Source organism: Exophiala aquamarina, assembly GCF_000709125.1.
Source record: "Exophiala aquamarina CBS 119918 chromosome Unknown aczIA-supercont1.12, whole genome shotgun sequence".
Lineage (NCBI taxonomy): Eukaryota > Fungi > Ascomycota > Eurotiomycetes > Chaetothyriales > Herpotrichiellaceae > Exophiala > Exophiala aquamarina.
The window spans coordinates 789,819-806,146 of NW_013550576.1; the positions used below are offsets into that span (position 1 = coordinate 789,819).

At 50.5% G+C, this 16,328-nt stretch overlaps 7 protein-coding genes across 7 annotated transcripts; 3 read left to right on the forward strand and 4 right to left on the reverse strand.

Annotated features, from left to right (window-relative positions):
- Positions 1-456: 456 nt before the first annotated feature.
- A1O9_10277 (uncharacterized protein) lies at positions 457-1,717 on the reverse strand (the record flags this gene model as incomplete). The annotated part of the gene is made up of 4 exons (XM_013401011.1): positions 457-721; positions 890-1,067; positions 1,184-1,576; positions 1,648-1,717. The coding sequence occupies 4 exons, from the start codon at positions 1,715-1,717 to the stop codon at positions 457-459; spliced, it is 906 nt and encodes a 301-aa protein (XP_013256465.1).
- A 951-nt stretch (positions 1,718-2,668) lies between these two features.
- A1O9_10278 (uncharacterized protein) lies at positions 2,669-4,425 on the forward strand (the record flags this gene model as incomplete). Its single annotated transcript, XM_013401012.1, has 3 exons — positions 2,669-3,852; positions 3,904-4,034; positions 4,097-4,425. The coding sequence occupies 3 exons, from the start codon at positions 2,669-2,671 to the stop codon at positions 4,423-4,425; spliced, it is 1,644 nt and encodes a 547-aa protein (XP_013256466.1).
- Positions 4,426-5,488: 1,063 nt separating this feature from the next.
- Positions 5,489-6,595, forward strand: A1O9_10279 (uncharacterized protein; the record flags this gene model as incomplete). The annotated part of the gene is made up of 2 exons (XM_013401013.1): positions 5,489-5,689; positions 5,783-6,595. 2 exons carry the CDS (start codon positions 5,489-5,491, stop codon positions 6,593-6,595), a joined length of 1,014 nt encoding a protein of 337 aa, XP_013256467.1.
- A 251-nt stretch (positions 6,596-6,846) lies between these two features.
- A1O9_10280 (uncharacterized protein) lies at positions 6,847-8,257 on the reverse strand (the record flags this gene model as incomplete). Its single annotated transcript, XM_013401014.1, has 3 exons — positions 6,847-7,589; positions 7,642-7,963; positions 8,039-8,257. The coding sequence occupies 3 exons, from the start codon at positions 8,255-8,257 to the stop codon at positions 6,847-6,849; spliced, it is 1,284 nt and encodes a 427-aa protein (XP_013256468.1).
- Positions 8,258-9,060: 803 nt separating this feature from the next.
- Positions 9,061-10,987, reverse strand: A1O9_10281 (uncharacterized protein; the record flags this gene model as incomplete). The annotated part of the gene is made up of 4 exons (XM_013401015.1): positions 9,061-9,485; positions 9,596-9,870; positions 9,921-10,254; positions 10,345-10,987. 4 exons carry the CDS (start codon positions 10,985-10,987, stop codon positions 9,061-9,063), a joined length of 1,677 nt encoding a protein of 558 aa, XP_013256469.1.
- A 786-nt stretch (positions 10,988-11,773) lies between these two features.
- Positions 11,774-13,631, forward strand: A1O9_10282 (uncharacterized protein; the record flags this gene model as incomplete). The annotated part of the gene is made up of 6 exons (XM_013401016.1): positions 11,774-12,196; positions 12,250-12,355; positions 12,402-12,467; positions 12,515-12,608; positions 12,670-12,904; positions 12,960-13,631. The coding sequence occupies 6 exons, from the start codon at positions 11,774-11,776 to the stop codon at positions 13,629-13,631; spliced, it is 1,596 nt and encodes a 531-aa protein (XP_013256470.1).
- A 1,314-nt stretch (positions 13,632-14,945) lies between these two features.
- A1O9_10283 (uncharacterized protein) lies at positions 14,946-15,227 on the reverse strand (the record flags this gene model as incomplete). The annotated part of the gene is made up of 1 exon (XM_013401017.1): positions 14,946-15,227. A coding segment is annotated over one exon (282 nt), but the record flags the coding sequence as incomplete, so codon positions are not given.
- Between the last annotated feature and the right edge of the window lie 1,101 nt (positions 15,228-16,328).

The following is a 16,328-nucleotide window of genomic DNA, read 5'->3' on the forward strand; positions in this document are numbered from 1 at the left end:
GCTGGTTACAGGCGTCTCGCCAGCTTGGTGCGAACTGTTGAAATCGATGGACTTGGATTAGGAGATCTAAAGGATCTCAAATCAAATGTTCCGAGGAGAGAGTAGAGGACAGCCAACTGACACCCTACGCACGGAAGATATCTGGTCTCTGAGCTCTACAGTATCAGCATACCTCTACACTCTGTATCGGAGACTCTACAAATGACTGGGAGGAATTCTTTCGAAGCTAGCTGAGTGAAGACGGAAAACTATGCCAGGTTTTAGGGACGATGCTGCAACAGATCATTGACTCTGCATTCACCACGAAATAACTATCCCCCTTTTTATCATAATATATTCCGTGCAACTTTCGAGTCAGTGGCAAGTGAAGTTGCTTGAACGAGGTCGTCTAGACGGAGTAGATATGCATCTTGTTTATCGTGAGGTGTTAGATAAAAAGGCAGACAGATAAGCGGGCTAACAGTGCGGGATTATCCCTGCCTGAGCTTCCTTGATCAAATCCTGAAATTTCCCAGCTTCGGTCTTCTCTACAGTCTCAAACCCCATCGCGATGGCAGTGGCGGCCATGACTTCTTCCTCAAGCTCCTTATAACGACCATTGACGCAGTAGATGGTTTGAGCGTGGCGAGTCGGGTCTGCAACAAGGAGGCCGACGGCCAGCGCTACTTTTGATGGCGGTTGGACACTGAGGCCCACCTTTTCGAAAGCGGCGTGGGGCAGACTACAGGATTCTGATCAGCCTCAAAATGCACCTTAGAGACACCAAAGACAACACCTCAGTTGGTAGACATCGATTGATAAATGAATGGGAGTGCTTAATGGTTTTATTGTGTTGCCCTGGCAACGCAGAGGGGGGAAAGTAAGCGGAAAGGAGGTGGAGAGCACGTACAGGATGATTGGTGTAGCAGTCCAGCTAGGAGCAACCGCATTGATGCGGATAGGAACATTGGGATATAAGTGTTCGCGAACGCCTCGAAGAATGCCCACAACGCCATGCTTCGATCCAGCTGCATACCGGATCAGAATCTCCTCTGCTTCGGGGCTCGAGAGTCCAGCTAGGCATCGGCCTAGAAATACTTACTGTAGTCTGCATGCCCAAAGGGTTGGTAGCCTGGTTGCTCGGATCGATCTTGTCAGCCGCGTGAAGTTCGGACTTGTGAAAAGAGAATAAGCAGAAGCTTACCGGCGACCGATGTAGTCATGATCACACTTCCTCCACTCTCTTGTTTTTGCATATAGTGAAGAGCCAACGCAACAGTGTTGGCCACTGCAACTAGATTGATATCCAGACACAACGTTGTAGGCTCAATCAGGTCACCATTATCCTCCGAGGCCAGCTGCAGGTAATTGGCTCTTGGTGCAACTCCGGCATTTGCAAATACAACGTCGACTTTGCCGTGGTCGTCAATGACTTTGAGGAAGAGGGATGTGAGGTCTTTCCAGGAGGTCACATCCGTCTTCACGTAGTGTGACCGTGGAAGCGTTCTCGGCGGCGGGTTCAGGTCAGCTTGAATCACGACCGACCCCTTCGAGCTGAAGAGCTCGGAGGTGGCGAATCCAATTCCTGATGAGCCTCCTGTTGAGGGTGGCCAGCGTGAGCAAACGGCAACAGGGAGTCAATTTCTGGCTTTATAAAATTCTTCATACCAGTAATGATGGCAACCATGTCTTCTAACCCCTGGATCTCATCTTCGGCAATATCAAAAAAGGCCGACATGGTTGTCATAGGTCCAACCAAAGTTCTGTCTGCCACAAACGAGGGCACAGGGAGGAAGATTGAGAGACGGCTACTACGTTGGCGGACGGACGCAAAGGGCTTTTGAACAATCACTGTTGCCCATTCTCAATACCGTTCTCCTTGGAAACGGACCTCTATTTGTCCTACCGATTGTGACAGTCTCCGCTCCAGGGCCCACATCTCAACAGGCAACCTAAACTTTTTCTACATCTTATGTACGTAGATTGCTTCAACCAGTGGTCTTGCCGTTCAACTAAGGGTCCGAGTGACGGGTTTCGGGAGATAACCGAGTCATGACCTAGGGACTGGTCTTAGTGTGGAGACAAGGATGGTCACTGGTGTGACTTTGTAGACGCTGTCAGTGGTGGGGCTGCCTATCCACAAGCCCGTATCCGACCTTTTGAGTATTAGGTAACTGTCTAGGAGCAGGCTACTGTGAATGGTTTCGTTTCATAAGCGCCGTTGAGCAGTATCGGGACTAGGGATTTGGGCGACAAACAAGCCTAGTTCGGTGAGGAGGTCAGCCTAAACTCCATTGGTATCTGCCGCGCTTAGACTCAGTTGCCAGAGCGGAGTCAAACCCCTTTTAACCCCCGAGCTCCACCAGCACCAGCAGCTCTTAGGAAACATGCGATGGAGACATTCTTTGATCTTTAGCATCTCTGTGTGATACCCGCGGTGTGGCCACAGTGCCACCTGTACAGATGTGATCCCTTGAAGAATTAATTTCAACCGAGGCACCGCTGTTACCGTTTCGGCGGATGCCGCTCCCTCGCAGCATTATAAGTTTGTAGGTATTTATAGAACGCAAATCCTGGCGTGCCTTGGATGTTGCCCTCAGCCACCAACATTGAGTGAAGACTCTACTTTGTCCTCAGAGCCGTATAATCTTCCTCCACCCACAGCTGCTATTGAACGGCAACAAGAGCCATGTCGGCTACCAACAACTCCAGCGGAGATTATTCCGTCACGTGTGATGCAATTATTGTTGGAGCTGGCCTCAGCGGAATCTCTGCTGTATACAAACTGCGCAAGCTTGGACTCAACGCCAAAATATTTGAGGCAGCCCCAGATTTTGGTGGCGTGTGGTATTGGAACCGCTACCCTGGCGCCCGTGTTGACTCGGAGACGCCATTCTACCAACTGAATATTCCGGAAGTCTGGAAAGACTGGACCTGGTCTTGCCGCTATCCTGACCAGAAAGAGTTGCTGGCATATGTCCACCACTGTGACAAGATTCTGGGATTAAGAAAAGACGTCTACTTCGGGGCTAAGGTGGTTGATGCGCGGTATGGTGAGAAATTGGGCATCTGGACTGTCAAGACCGCCGCAGGCCACACTGCGACTGCAAAGTATCTCATTCTAGCTGCAGGTTTGCTCCATAGAAAGCACACTCCCGCATTCCACGGCCTGGCCAATTTCAATGGGAAGGTTATTCATTCGAGTGCCTGGCCTGAAGACTTCAGCGCAAAGGATCAGAGAGTCGCTGTCATTGGTGCCGGGGCTACAAGTATCCAGATTGTCCAGGACTTAGCCAAGAAAGCTGACCAAGTAACAATGTTTATGCGAAGGCCTAGCTATTGTCTGCCGATGCGGCAACGAACGATGGATAAGAACGAGCAGACGGCTTGGAAGGCCTACTATCCAAGGTTGTTTGAAGCGAGCCGAAAGTCTCGGATTGGTTTCCCGGTCCAGGCGCCGTCTGTCGGCATCTTTGAGGTCAGCCCGGAGGAGCGGGAGGCGTATTTCGAAGAGCTATGGGAACGTGGTGCTTTTAATTTCCTTGCTGGCCAGTACCGAGATGTCATGGTCGACAAAAATGCTAATAAACTTGTTTACGACTTCTGGGCCAGGAAGACTCGAGCTCGCATCTTCAATCCCGTGAAGAAAGATCTCATGGCCCCTCTAGAGCCGCCATACTGGTTCGGCACCAAGCGCTCCCCACTTGAGAGCGACTACTATGAAATGCTAGACAAACCGAGCGTCGAAATTGTAAATCTAAACCAAACGCCCATTGTGACTGTCACAGACACAGGTGTGCTCTTGGGCAACGGCAGCAAGCGGGAATTCGACACCATAGTGCTGGCGACAGGTTTCGACAGTTTCACCGGCTCGTAAGTATCGTCGGGCGTGGTTCGGGGGTGCTTAGCTGATTTTTTCCAAAGATTGACACATATGGGCTTGAAAAACAAGCACGGAGTCGATCTGAAGGAGGTATGGAAAGATGGGATTTCTACTTATATGGGAGTCTTCTCTCATGGCTACCCAAATGCCTTTTTCGTGGCCACTGCTCAAGGTAAGTAAACACCTGTTTCTCCACATAATGTCCGTCGAGACCCCTCGCTAATTCCACAACAGCTCCGACTGCCCTTTCGAACGGCCCAACGATCATAGAAACCCAGGTCGACTTGATGGCTGATACGATTGCAAAGCTCGAGGGCGAGCACTCCATGTCAGTCGAGGCGACGAAATCAGCACAAGAGACGTGGTCGGAATTGATTGCCAAGATGAACGAGCACACTCTGTTCCCTTTGACGGATTCCTGGTGGACTGGAGGCAACATTCCTGGGAAAGCTGCGCGGGCCTTGACTTTCATAGGCGGGATTGACCTTTATGAGCAGGTCTGTCGAGAGAAGGTGGACAGTTGGGAGGGATTTGATGTGCTTACCAAGGGGTCAGTATTATAAGGGGTGTAAGCCCAGCACCTTCACCACAGGCAGATACCGCGGTCACGTACTTAGTTGCCAAGGTATATATCGAGAGCATCCCTAGTAGTGCACGTTGAATCCTAAACAGTGTCTAATGGAAAACGACTCTGTTGCTGTTTAGCTGGGAAGGGAAAGAGAGCGAGAGAGGGAGCGCGCTAAAAGAAGGCCTCAAAAGGAACCCAGTACATAGTCTCACGGCATTATTATCCGCGGGCCTTGGTGAGCCTGATGGCCTAGGCTTGGGGCTGTGGTAACATGCGCTGATTAACAAGCCCCGCACTTAGCGCAAAGTGAGAGCCGCCTTGGGGCCCTTGTCTGGGCCTTGGCGTAATTGTTGGCCGCGTCCACTACTTAAGCCCCTAGTGTCCCCTCAACGACCCTACCATGCACGGAAGCCTAGCCCTTAAGTATAAGATTTTAATACTTCCAGGACTTCTCTTACCTGGAGCAAAGTCACAATCGGACCATCACTCCCCGCATTCACATGGCCTTGTCGCCATTACCGCCATTACTGCGGCGTCTTCCGGTTCCAAGGCCGAGGAACTCTCGGACAAAGAGTGGCTGTCTTTGTTGTCGGCTCCGGCGAAAAAAATGCGACGAAGCAACGCCCATCTGCAAAAACTGTGTCAGAAACAGACTCATCTGCTCGTGGCCGCGAAAGCTTGTACACAGCTCTTCTAAGCGCCGCTCCGATCTTGGCTGGCGCATCAGACTTCAAAAAGGAGTCTTAGACGCCTCCACTTTGATCAAGGCAGAACGGGGATTGCACCCCAAGGATGAGCAGCTTTACGTCACACAAGACAGCGCCAGAGACGAATCGATCTCACCGCCATTGGGCACCAGTGAGGGCAGGCTTCCAACTCCGTCGTGCCCAACGATCAGGGCAAATCCCTCTATTTGGGAACCCGCTATCATCCAAAGCTCGGAGTCTCAGACTCTGTTGAGTCACTTCGTGAAGGAGACGGCGGCCCAGCTTGTTGCTAGGGAACCGCAGCACAACCCCCTGCTGAGTTTCGTGCTCCCCTGGGCATACTCGGAAACCATGATCATGGATGCTATAATGGCGCTGGGTGGCGCCCATGTCAGCTACAAGACCGGAAACCCGGCATTGAGAGTTGCCACGACTAAGCATTACTTATCTAGCATCCAAAGGCTTAAGTATGCGCTGACGAGCTGGAATCCTGGTGCGCCGCAGGACACGGTGCGCCTATTGACTGTTGCCATGTTGCTGTGTCAGTACGAAGTAAGTGTTTGCGAGTGGCCATCAGCGCAGCCTGTTCTTTCTTCGTGACCTCCTTGCGGTTCGTGGGTCTTTGGAGACTGACTCTGTATGCAGGCTGTCACATGCAATCGCCGCAGCATTGCATACTACCATCTTCGCGCCAGTCGAGAACTTATCAGCACAATCTTTGAAGCTGGCGTGGGCAACCTCTCAAGCCAGCAGCACGAGATCTTTGGCTTCCTGTTGGAGTACTATACATATATGGCCATCGTGCGCAACATCACCTTCGCACCCGACCGCCAGACAGATGCGGTGGCATCGGACTGGTTTGTTCAATCTCTGCAGCACCTGCAGGAGTACCAAACATTTGGCAGCATGCTCGGGGGCTCCTCGGAGCTATATGAGCTCATCCCCACCATTCGCCTGCTCCAGGACCTGGACGGGGAGTTGTGGTCTATAGCGTACCTTGATCTGGAGGAGAAGATTCTAAACTGGTCGCCGGCAATGACAACACGATATGATGCGCCAGCCTGGGTCCAAAGCTCGACTGCAATGGATCGCATCTATCGAATTGCCATGTTGGCTTTCCTGTACTCGGCACGGTACATCAAAAATGGCGACAAGGCCGAATTTTGCCAGAAACTTGACCCTATAATCATCGAATTCCGCTTTCTATGCCGTCAGCTGCGGGGATCGCCATCACGCACAAGGATTCTGTGGCCCCTGCTGGTCATCGGCTCGTGTCTCAGATCGCCAGATGATCGGCAGAAAATGTGTTCGGGCTTGTCAAGATCCACGTACGACATGGCCATCACTCAGCGAGCGATGGAAATATTGAAGATGACTTGGGAGCTTGACAAGGACTGCATGTATGGCCCAGTGGCCTTGGAAGCCGTTATGAAGAGTCATGATTTTTGCGTGAGTTAGTGAGCACGACTGACCAGAGAAAGCCACTTCCTGCTCTCAGCCACCTGAATGTGTTTTCGGTGTTTAGAGCGTTGTCATTGGAGTAGTCATGTCCATTTTTGAGGAAGTCAATGTCTCATATCTATGATGTGATCTACGGTTGCCGTGTCGGTGAATCTGCTCAACATTCGCTCGAGAAGGAATAGGCCTTTCACCTGGATTCCGCCATCTCACTGCGTCACCTCTTTTGTCGAGCATCTGCACAACCACGACTACGCTGGTGGCGCTAGGCTGGCCACAACTTCTTGGGCACCTCGCTGACCCGAGCGTATGGCCCCTTCCATATACCCTTTCCATACCAACGACGTCTCTGTTCCAACGAAATGAACACTCTTGAACGGCGTTCTGATCTCACCACCCAGTGTGGTGAGATCATTAAGCCCATAGACCGGGCTTGGCGCTCCTAGAAAATACTGCTGTTTCGACCATTCGATTTCGAGCGCGTTTACCGGCTCTGGGACTTTGGCCCCGGCGTTTTCGTAGGCTGTGCGGAGTTGCTCCCAGACAGACTTTTGTCGTACCTGCTTGGACAGTTGGGACCACCTCCGGCCTGGCTCTCCGACCATGAAACAGGTAATGGACCATTGCTGATCGGCTTCGATGCTGGTGTCTCTGGCAAGCGAAATAGGGTTGAGGCTCGATTGGAAGACACCCGAGAAGCCTTGTTCGCGCCACCATGGCTTGTCCCACACGAAGACCATTTTGCTATAGTAGCCTAGGATGGAATTTTCAGCTAATGCCCGCTTTTCAGCTAGAAGAGGTGGTGAAAACGTCAGGGTGGGATACAAGGTTGTCGGTACCGAAACCACCACCTTTTTGCTTCGCAACACGGCACCCGAGGACGATCGTACTATGCAGCCGGATGCCGACTGCTCAATCTCCGCGACGGGAGTGTTGACATGCACTGAGCCTGGAGCAAGTTCCTTTGACATGCCATGGCAAAGCGACTGCATGCCTGGAATGACCATTTAGAAATGAGTTAACGACTGAGAGAGCACCATACGCACCTGTTTTGCATCGCATATACTGCCCGCCGTCCTTCCTTTCGGAGACAATATTAGCGAGGCCGGTCGCACTCGTGATATAGTCGGTGATAAAGAGCATACTGATCTCGTGGGCTTCCACACCAAGCAGACCGCGTGTGATCTGGTTTGCCACGTCGAGAACAGCAGGCAAATTTAACTCCTTCTCACAGTAGTGCGCGAAGCTCATACTGTCAAGCCGCTTCGCTTGAGGGCTGGCCCTAGGGTCTTCAAGATTGTGTTCTTCGATCAGCTGAGACCATGCGGGGAGGAGTTGCGTGAGTGCCATTCTAACCTCTTCGCTAAGCTTGAAAAAGTAAGCCACTGACTGCATTCAACACACCACGACGGGGGTTTTCTCACAGAGTGGTATTGAACTTACCGGGGAGTCGTAAGGCGCTGCAGTCGTTGTACCGTCTTGTGCCTGATGGATCGACTTTCCGGTCGTCCTCTGGAGCTCGCTCTCCAGATGAAATCTTTCAAACAATTTGTATACCTCGCTTTGGTTGCTGTCATTGATCCACAGAGCGCCGAGGTCGTTGATGGTCGTCCTTCCCGGACCCGACCGTACGCTCAGAGTCTTTCCTCCCACACGGTCCATCGCCTCAAGAACGAAGCAGGACAAACCGGCGCCCTGGATTTTGAGGGCACACGGTAATGTTTCTTGGGCGACCGGCCTTTATATGACAATGCTGTCACGCCTTTGAGGTCCGGGAGGTGGAGATCAGGTATTGTCCTTTGATTCAGGGAGAAAAATGCGCGCTTACCTTATTCCATGTGGTCTAAGCCTCCAGCCGATCGCTTCAATACTAATGGTGTAACAACCGGCTCACGATCAAAGAAAGGCGTTCATGGGATGCTGCTGGGTGCTTTAGTGGGGCATGATGTCTTGTATTAGGGATGGTATCCTACACAGCTAAACCTTCTGCACATTGATCCATTAGCCTATCACTCAATGGAGTCTTTTCCCGTTCACAAGTTGAAACTTCCTGGTCCGTGTGTACCCATTCCACTGCAGCCGATGGTCCACTGGACCGCGCTTAGATAACGAGGCTTACACGATTAGTCAAGGACTGCAGGGGACCGTTTCATCGATTGCTATTCCCCCTTTGGAATGCGGCAGGCCCTACTCCTACTGAACTTCCTGAGGCATGCCGCCAAATCACTCAGCTAGTACTCTAAATGGTCGTCCCGGGACTCGGTCTGTTACCAGGAGGATATAGAGAAGTAATTTCGGGAGATCGCCTGTTTGATGATGTGCTTTTCGATTGCAGAGTATCTTTCTATCCAGTGGCTCTCATATGTCTAAATCTTTTCGTTGCAACTAGATATATAGACCTTCAGTACCAGCCTAGAAATTTTGACATCGAACGAGAGGACAAGGTCACCTCCATCTCGTCCAGTTCATTCTTCAATTTGAAATTCACCTCCCACGATCCGTCCGTCAAGCTCCACGTGGGGTCCCTGGTAATGCTTCCTGGCGTGCACAATCCAGTTCACGACTCCAAGAGCAAATGCAATGCCTATAATCGCACTGGTGTAATCTAAGAAGATGTCAATTCGGATCACCAAGCTTGCAACTAGGCGAAACGTACTCATGTTTGAGGCGGTCATAGGTAGTATGAGTGGAAAGCAGAAAAACACGGTGGTGACGGATGTGAAGACCACAGCCAGAATATTGACCAAAAGTCCGACTCCATGCGGCAACACAAAGGCACGAGTGATCGGTAAGAACTCTGGGTCTCGCTTCCGGTAGAGGAGTAGGGCGATCGGGATCAGGAAGGAGAGTTGCTGGAGTGCAATGGCGGAATTAACCAAGGCATTGAAAGCTGTATATGAAGGTCAGGAGAAGGACCTATTTGGGAGATTTTGCCGACGAGCAGCAGCTTCACTAGAACCGGTATCGGGTGTAGGGAGGATATTCCTAAACAATGCTTACCTGTACTAGAACCCAGAAATATACATCCGTATATGGCCAGAATTCCCCAGGTGATAAAAAGAGACCAAACGGGGACCTGCCAGCGGGGATGTATGCGCTGGAGATGAGTGGAAAAAACCAGCCCATTGTCCCGAGCAAAGCTCCAGGTGAGTCGAGATGCAGTCTCTTGTACAGCGTTCAGAGCAAAAAATGCCATGAAGATACCGCCACATGCGAGGACCGTTGCAAAGTCGAGCGATTGAAGGCACTGCGTCATTGTCTCCAGTGGAATATAGCTGCGTCGACATGTTCAGAGTTGTCTGCGGCAGCTGCGGAGTGAACTTACCCCGTGGTGGTTAGCACAGAGCTGAGATCTGAGATTCCATACAGAACTGCGATCGTGTATGGAAAGGCGGTGCAGAAGCCGATTACGATTGCACTGACCACTGCTTTGGGTACTGTACGAGCAGCATCTGTGCATTCCTCGGCCAGGTGCATCGCTGCATCCAAGCCAATGAACATGAAGCAGGATGTGGAAATACCCAGGATAAAGCAGACGCCGTCAGGCCAGCCGGTATAGTTGCTCCAAGCGGTCCACACCTGTGAGTTTGGAGCTTTTGGTTTGGACCGCGATAGAATGCCTATAAATGAGACCACGAAAAGACAGATCGTGAGGCAGACTGTATCTCCAAGCATAGTCAGTGTCGATGTTCTTGGCCAGATACGTTGACGGCCGATCGAAGCGTGTTCGGCTCAAGGAATTGACTTACAGCCGACTTCATGAACCCAAGGATTTCGTTTTAGGGCAAACAAGTTGAATAAGAGCACCACCAACGCGACCGCCTCGTATATGAGGAAGACATGCCACGAATGCTCTGTGTATGTATCACTATAAGCAGTTACAAGCGCCGGGATCTGTTGAGCAGGTATCAATGTCACAGAACTTCCGATGGCGATCCACGACAGCAACGACACGAGTCCGCATGCGTACGAAATGCCCTGATTGATCGCCTTTGGTGCTAAGATCGACGCAAAATGATATTGGCCACCGGCAGTAGGGTAGGCGCTTGCCAGTTCGGCCATCGATAGAGCGATGCAGATGTAGATGATCGTGCTGATGAGGATGCCGTAGACTAAAGTGACGGGACCCCCTGCAAGTAGGGCCAGCTGGAGACTGCCTGAGACTCCAGCCCAACTGTTGCAAATCACAAATGCAAAGGACACAATGGTGATGATGCCAAATTGCTTCTTTTCAAGAGGAATGTTCAAGGACGCACCACTTGCCACTGCTGTGTCTGCGTTGCTCGTTGTCTGCATTGCTCCATCTTGGGTACGCTCGTCAGTACTGCAATCAATTAATAACAACGAGGAGGGCTGACCTTTCTCGCAGGATCCAGATGATTTAGAGTCCATGGTTGTATGGCCAATGAGTATGCGTTGTCTGTGCGAGACAGACCGACGATGCACAAGGCAATTGGGTGTCCCGAATATATAGGGATCCTTGCACATGAATAGACCGCGATCCGTGGCCTTTCAACATCTTTCCAACAGCGTTTGGATAGGATTATCAACCATTTGCTGTTAGGAAAGCCCGGGGGATTGGGTAGTCTTCACCTGTCGTTACTCGTACAAGTAACCACTTCGGTTGAAGGAATATGGGATAAATGGCAGATGCGGAGGAAAATTAAACGCGATAAGGACTTAACAAGTCTAGTCTTCCTGCTAGGACATGGTTCCCTGCCCAATCGATTCGTTCTATATCCTATTGACTTCTTGTAAAGGCCCAGGGTTCGCCACTGCAGTGCCCAACACCATAAAACAGGGAGACTCTACTGACAAGGCCCCAGCATTTGAGGGGCGGTGCTCCTTTATCGCCCCGTCAAGAATCAATCCCCGCCCCACTAGTCTTTCAGCACAGAGGTTCTACTCAAGAAATTTATCTAAGCGCGTTTCCCGTCCTCGGCTCGATGGCTGTCAGGCCGGGCATCGCGTACGATCCCCACGGATCAGCTAATACGAGATTTGTTTGTACGCCAACTTGTGAAATTGCCCAAGATCGACCACCCACATGCTGGTGTTATTGTAGCTCCAAAGGTATAAGTAGGATCCGCAGATGCATCTCTTTGTGGAAAATAGCATTAGCCTTGTAGCCAAATCCATTAACGAGTGTATCTCATTCTCCTCTGCTGAGTGCCGACCATGCTGTCAAGACACGTTCTCCCCTGGCTTGTCAACCCCCTTTTGGGCACTGCCTTTGGCTCAAAAAGCGGGCCGCCTGCTCCTATTGTCAAGATTAATGCTGGCATGCTTGTCGGCACGACGACTACTATCGCCAACACCACTGTAACCGTCAGCGAGTTCTTGGGCGTTCCTTTTGCAGCCTCTCCCACTCGTTTTGCGCCGCCTACTCGCGCTACATCTTGGTCAACTCCATTGCAAGCGACTGCATATGGTCCTGCATGCCCTCAGCAGTTCAACTACCCTGATGAACTCCGTGAAGCGGAGATTGCCTGGTTCAATACACCACCCCCGTCGGCTGGCGAAAGCGAGGACTGCCTAAACCTTAACATCTACGTCCCAGGAACTCCGGGGAATAATAAAGCCGTCATGGTCTGGATATATGTGCGTTTCGTTATCTATATACAGCTCAAGTTACCTACTGATCTTACGTGCAGGGCGGAGCGTTGCAATATGGCTGGAATTCATTTCACCTTTACGACGGGGCTAGTTTCGCCGCTAATCAAGATGTCATCGTCGTGACCATCAACTACCGAACAGGCAGTAAGTGCATCATCCAGGGATTGGTCTGTGTTGACTGATTATTTAGTTCTGGGATTCCCTGCTGCTCCCCAGCTTCCAATAACACGACGAAATCTAGGTTTCCTCGATCAAAGTAAGCATTGATTATCTGACAAGGTCCCTCTGACAATTGTCTTCCAGGATTCGCTTTGAGTTGGGTACAGCAGAACATCGCAGCCTTTGGTGGTGATCCTGGGAAGGTCACAATATTTGGACAGAGCGCGGGGGGGAGAAGGTAACTATCACCCTTCTCCCGCAGCTTTTTTGCTGGAGGGTCACTAACAGCGACTCTATAGCGTCGACATCCTCGTGACGTCTATGCCGCACAACCCACCTTTCCGAGCGGCAATTATGGAGTCCGGTGTGGCTAACTACAACTTTCCCATGGGAGATTTATCCGGACCCTGGAACACCACTGTTCAAGCTCTCAACTGTACCACCAGTATCGATATCTTGAAATGTATGAGAAGAGTCGATCTCGCCACCCTGATGAACACGATCGAGCATCTTGAAGTTGTGTTTGAGTATACTGTGAGCATGCAAATTGCTGCCTTTGCATTGTATGACAAAGCTGACTTTTGTCCAGCTGGATAATGTAACGGCTGTGTACCGTTCTGAAACGGCTCGCAGGGCCGGTAACATTGCTCGTGTACCTATTCTCATCGGGACAGTTGCCAACGACGGGCTTCTCTTTGTCCTCGGGGAGAATGACACACAAGCATACCTTGAGGAGGTGATTCCGAATCAGCCAAGTCTCTACCCGGCGATCCTTGAAGCATATCTAATTAGATCCCCAGGTATCGGATCGACTCAAGATCAGATTGCCGCCATCGAGACCGAGGTGAGATTTCAGTGTCCTTCCGCCATCGTAGCTCAGGACACCCAGAATCTGGGAATCCCTACTTGGCGCTACTACTACAATGCTACTTTTGAGAATCTGGCGCTTTTCGCCGGGTCCGAAGTGTACCACAGCTCTGAAATCGGCATAGTATTTGGCACGTATCCTGTCGCAAATGACACCGCTTTGGAGGTCCAGACGAACAAATACATGCAGGGTGCTTGGGCAGCCTTTGCCAAAGACCCCACCAATGGGCCTGGGTGGAAACAAGTGCCGAACATCGCAGCACTGGGCTCACCAGGGAAGGCCATCGAGGTTGACATCTTTCCTGCGACAATAGACAAAAGATGTGCCTTATACACGTCTTACTATACTGAGTTGGGCACAATCGCGTCAGGGAAATCTCAGCTGATAGGGTGACGATATTTCAGGGAGGGGTTCGATCCATCCATGCTTAAATTAGCCTCTACGAAAGTTAGGCTTTCGCAGGAACTTGGCCAATTCTGGCACTTGAATTTATCAATAGTTTCCGAACCTGAAGAAAAGCCTTCTGGTGGTTGGAAATTGTTGGTCCTACTCTTTCTCAGCCAGGATTGCTATTGTCTAGTATAGTTGTTCAAGGTTCCGGGCCGCGTGAGCCTCGCCCCGGCCTTGTATGGGGATCACGAATTGCTTGCAAGAATGGAGCAGTGCCCCTGCGCGTCGCCCAGTAGATAGGGTGTTGGGCGTCGTTCTGAGCATATATTGACTGGTCCACCGACCCGAGTGGATATGAACAATAGGAGAACGAGTAGTACACCGCAGTAGTCAAAGCTTTATCCAGCCCTGCGAAATCCCATTCTAGGTTCTCATGGCCAACCCGTCCTTCGACACTTCTCACTTCAGGGCGCTAACTTTTTCCCACGTTCTTTGCGGACACCCCACCAGCGCACTCCTCCATGGCCAGCATCTTATACTGTCTATCCTTTCGCGCTTTTCTTGACATCCATGGCCTGAGACTGCCAGCGAAGTGTACTTTCGTGTGCGCGCTGTCGCTTGAAGAAGGTCAGGGTGAGCGATGTGGACCGTAGAGCGTATATCGCAATGTTTGTTACTTCATCGTTAGTGTGACCGAAGCTTGCGATCTTGTTCCAGGTGCCGCCGGGCCGGGACAAATTGCAGGGGGTTCGCAATGCCCGCCCCAGATTTGAACGTCCCTCGAAGCTTTGTTTAGCATCTAGGAAATCAAACGGCCCTGCTCGAAACGGCCAAAGTGGCCAAAGATCAGTCAGAACTCCTCTCCCAAAGACGCCATTCAGCCTGACTTCGAAAGTGACGATGGTTTTGAGGCTCCAGTGTCCAGGACGACACCGGTTGCTACCAGCGTTAGTAGAATCGACGATGTCATACCACGTCCACGTCCGCAGGATCCACTGGCATGGAGATGACCGGTGCAAGCTAATTAAGCCTTGTGTCAAAGCAAAAGACGCATATATATCAACTAGCCTCAATCAGCCACAGCGTGGTAGTCTTCATACCAGGTTCGCACCAGGCTTGCAGTTTTCTCCCCACGTCACTTTGCTCCCAACTCAAACCCTCTGACAGACTCATACGCCGAAAATGGACCTGTATGATGGACGACTGAATCTGATGATATCGAAATAGGTGCATGGACGGAAGGCGAGACAGAACGGCGATCCCATCATCGATCTACCGATTAGGGAGCCCACCGCTTCCAGCGGCTTCAGGTACTCGCCTGCGGAGCGCCGAACAGACGGATCTGCCCATACAATATGCTGCCCAAAACACTCGACGATAGAGCTTGCATTGAGAGCGGTCGAGGAGAATTGCTCTAAACTCTGGATGAAGTTCAAGCTCTAGACAGGACCGCATCGCGGCACCGCTCGAGATCCAAACATCCGCTGAAGGGGATTGAATTGCGGTGTAGACTAGAGCTAGCAGAGTGATGTGCACGTTGGTGATATCATTGGGAATTCGCATTTTGTGTGATAGATGTTGGATACCTTCTTCAATAATGAAGCGGCCACAGCGTTGCAACGAACTCCACGTCCGCCTTTGGCACTCTGAAGTGTCAGGGAGATGGCAATGATGACTGTAATGACCAGAAAAGCGAAGCTAGGTTCCACGAAAGGTATATTGGCCTCGAGGCCTTGGACAGCATTCAATACATGTGTCATTTGCTGCCAGACCTCGAATTCTCACAAGAAAGAGTACATGGACATCACATCTGAGATGTATCTCTGCACAAGTCTCCGTACTAAGTGCAGCGGGGTGCTGTGTAGCACTCGTGCTGACAAAATTAGTGGATTGTTTGCAGCAGCCAATGCTTTACTTGTCACGCCCTCACCCCTGGTGGTAGCATTTGTCGACGGTGGTGTGAGGCGCATCTTGATTCCGGGCATAGGATTGGTGACCCTTCCTATCTACAGTAACAAAGAGCGTATCAATATATAGAGGTACTAACTTTATAAATAGGCGGCTAGCTGTTACGAACTAGGTCACTAGAAGCGTAGCTAAGGACAAGCTACCTATACCTATAGAAGAGTATAGGGAAGTTAGCCGATAAAGAATAAGGCTATATTACGTAACCTTAGACTATAATAGACTATAAACTATAGAGATAATCTAGGATAGTCTATAGTCTACGCTTATTACGGGATAGGACTACGGTAGACCCTAGAAGCACCCATCCTATACTAAGACTAGTCCTAAAACACTAAGGAGTATAGTATATAAGACCTTAGGGGCTATACGAATCGTATACGAAGTTTTTAGACTCCTTAAGTTCTTATAGTCGATATTCTAAGGACTATATAGTAATTAATCGATTATCTTAGTATTTTCGTTAAGTTACTTATACTCTTATAATTCTATAAGAATATTACGAACTAGGTCATAGATGAGGTCGCCGGGATAGGCGCCCCACGTTCCAAGGGACAGTTAAGGAAAGTTAGCCGATGGAGAACGAGGCTACATTACGTAACCGGGGAATACATTAGTACATTAATATATTAGAGCATTATAGTAATACACTAAAGTAGCACTTTAAGTATTATATATATACGCTTATTACCCTAGATAGGACTATTTATAGTTAACTTCGTTAGTAATTCTATA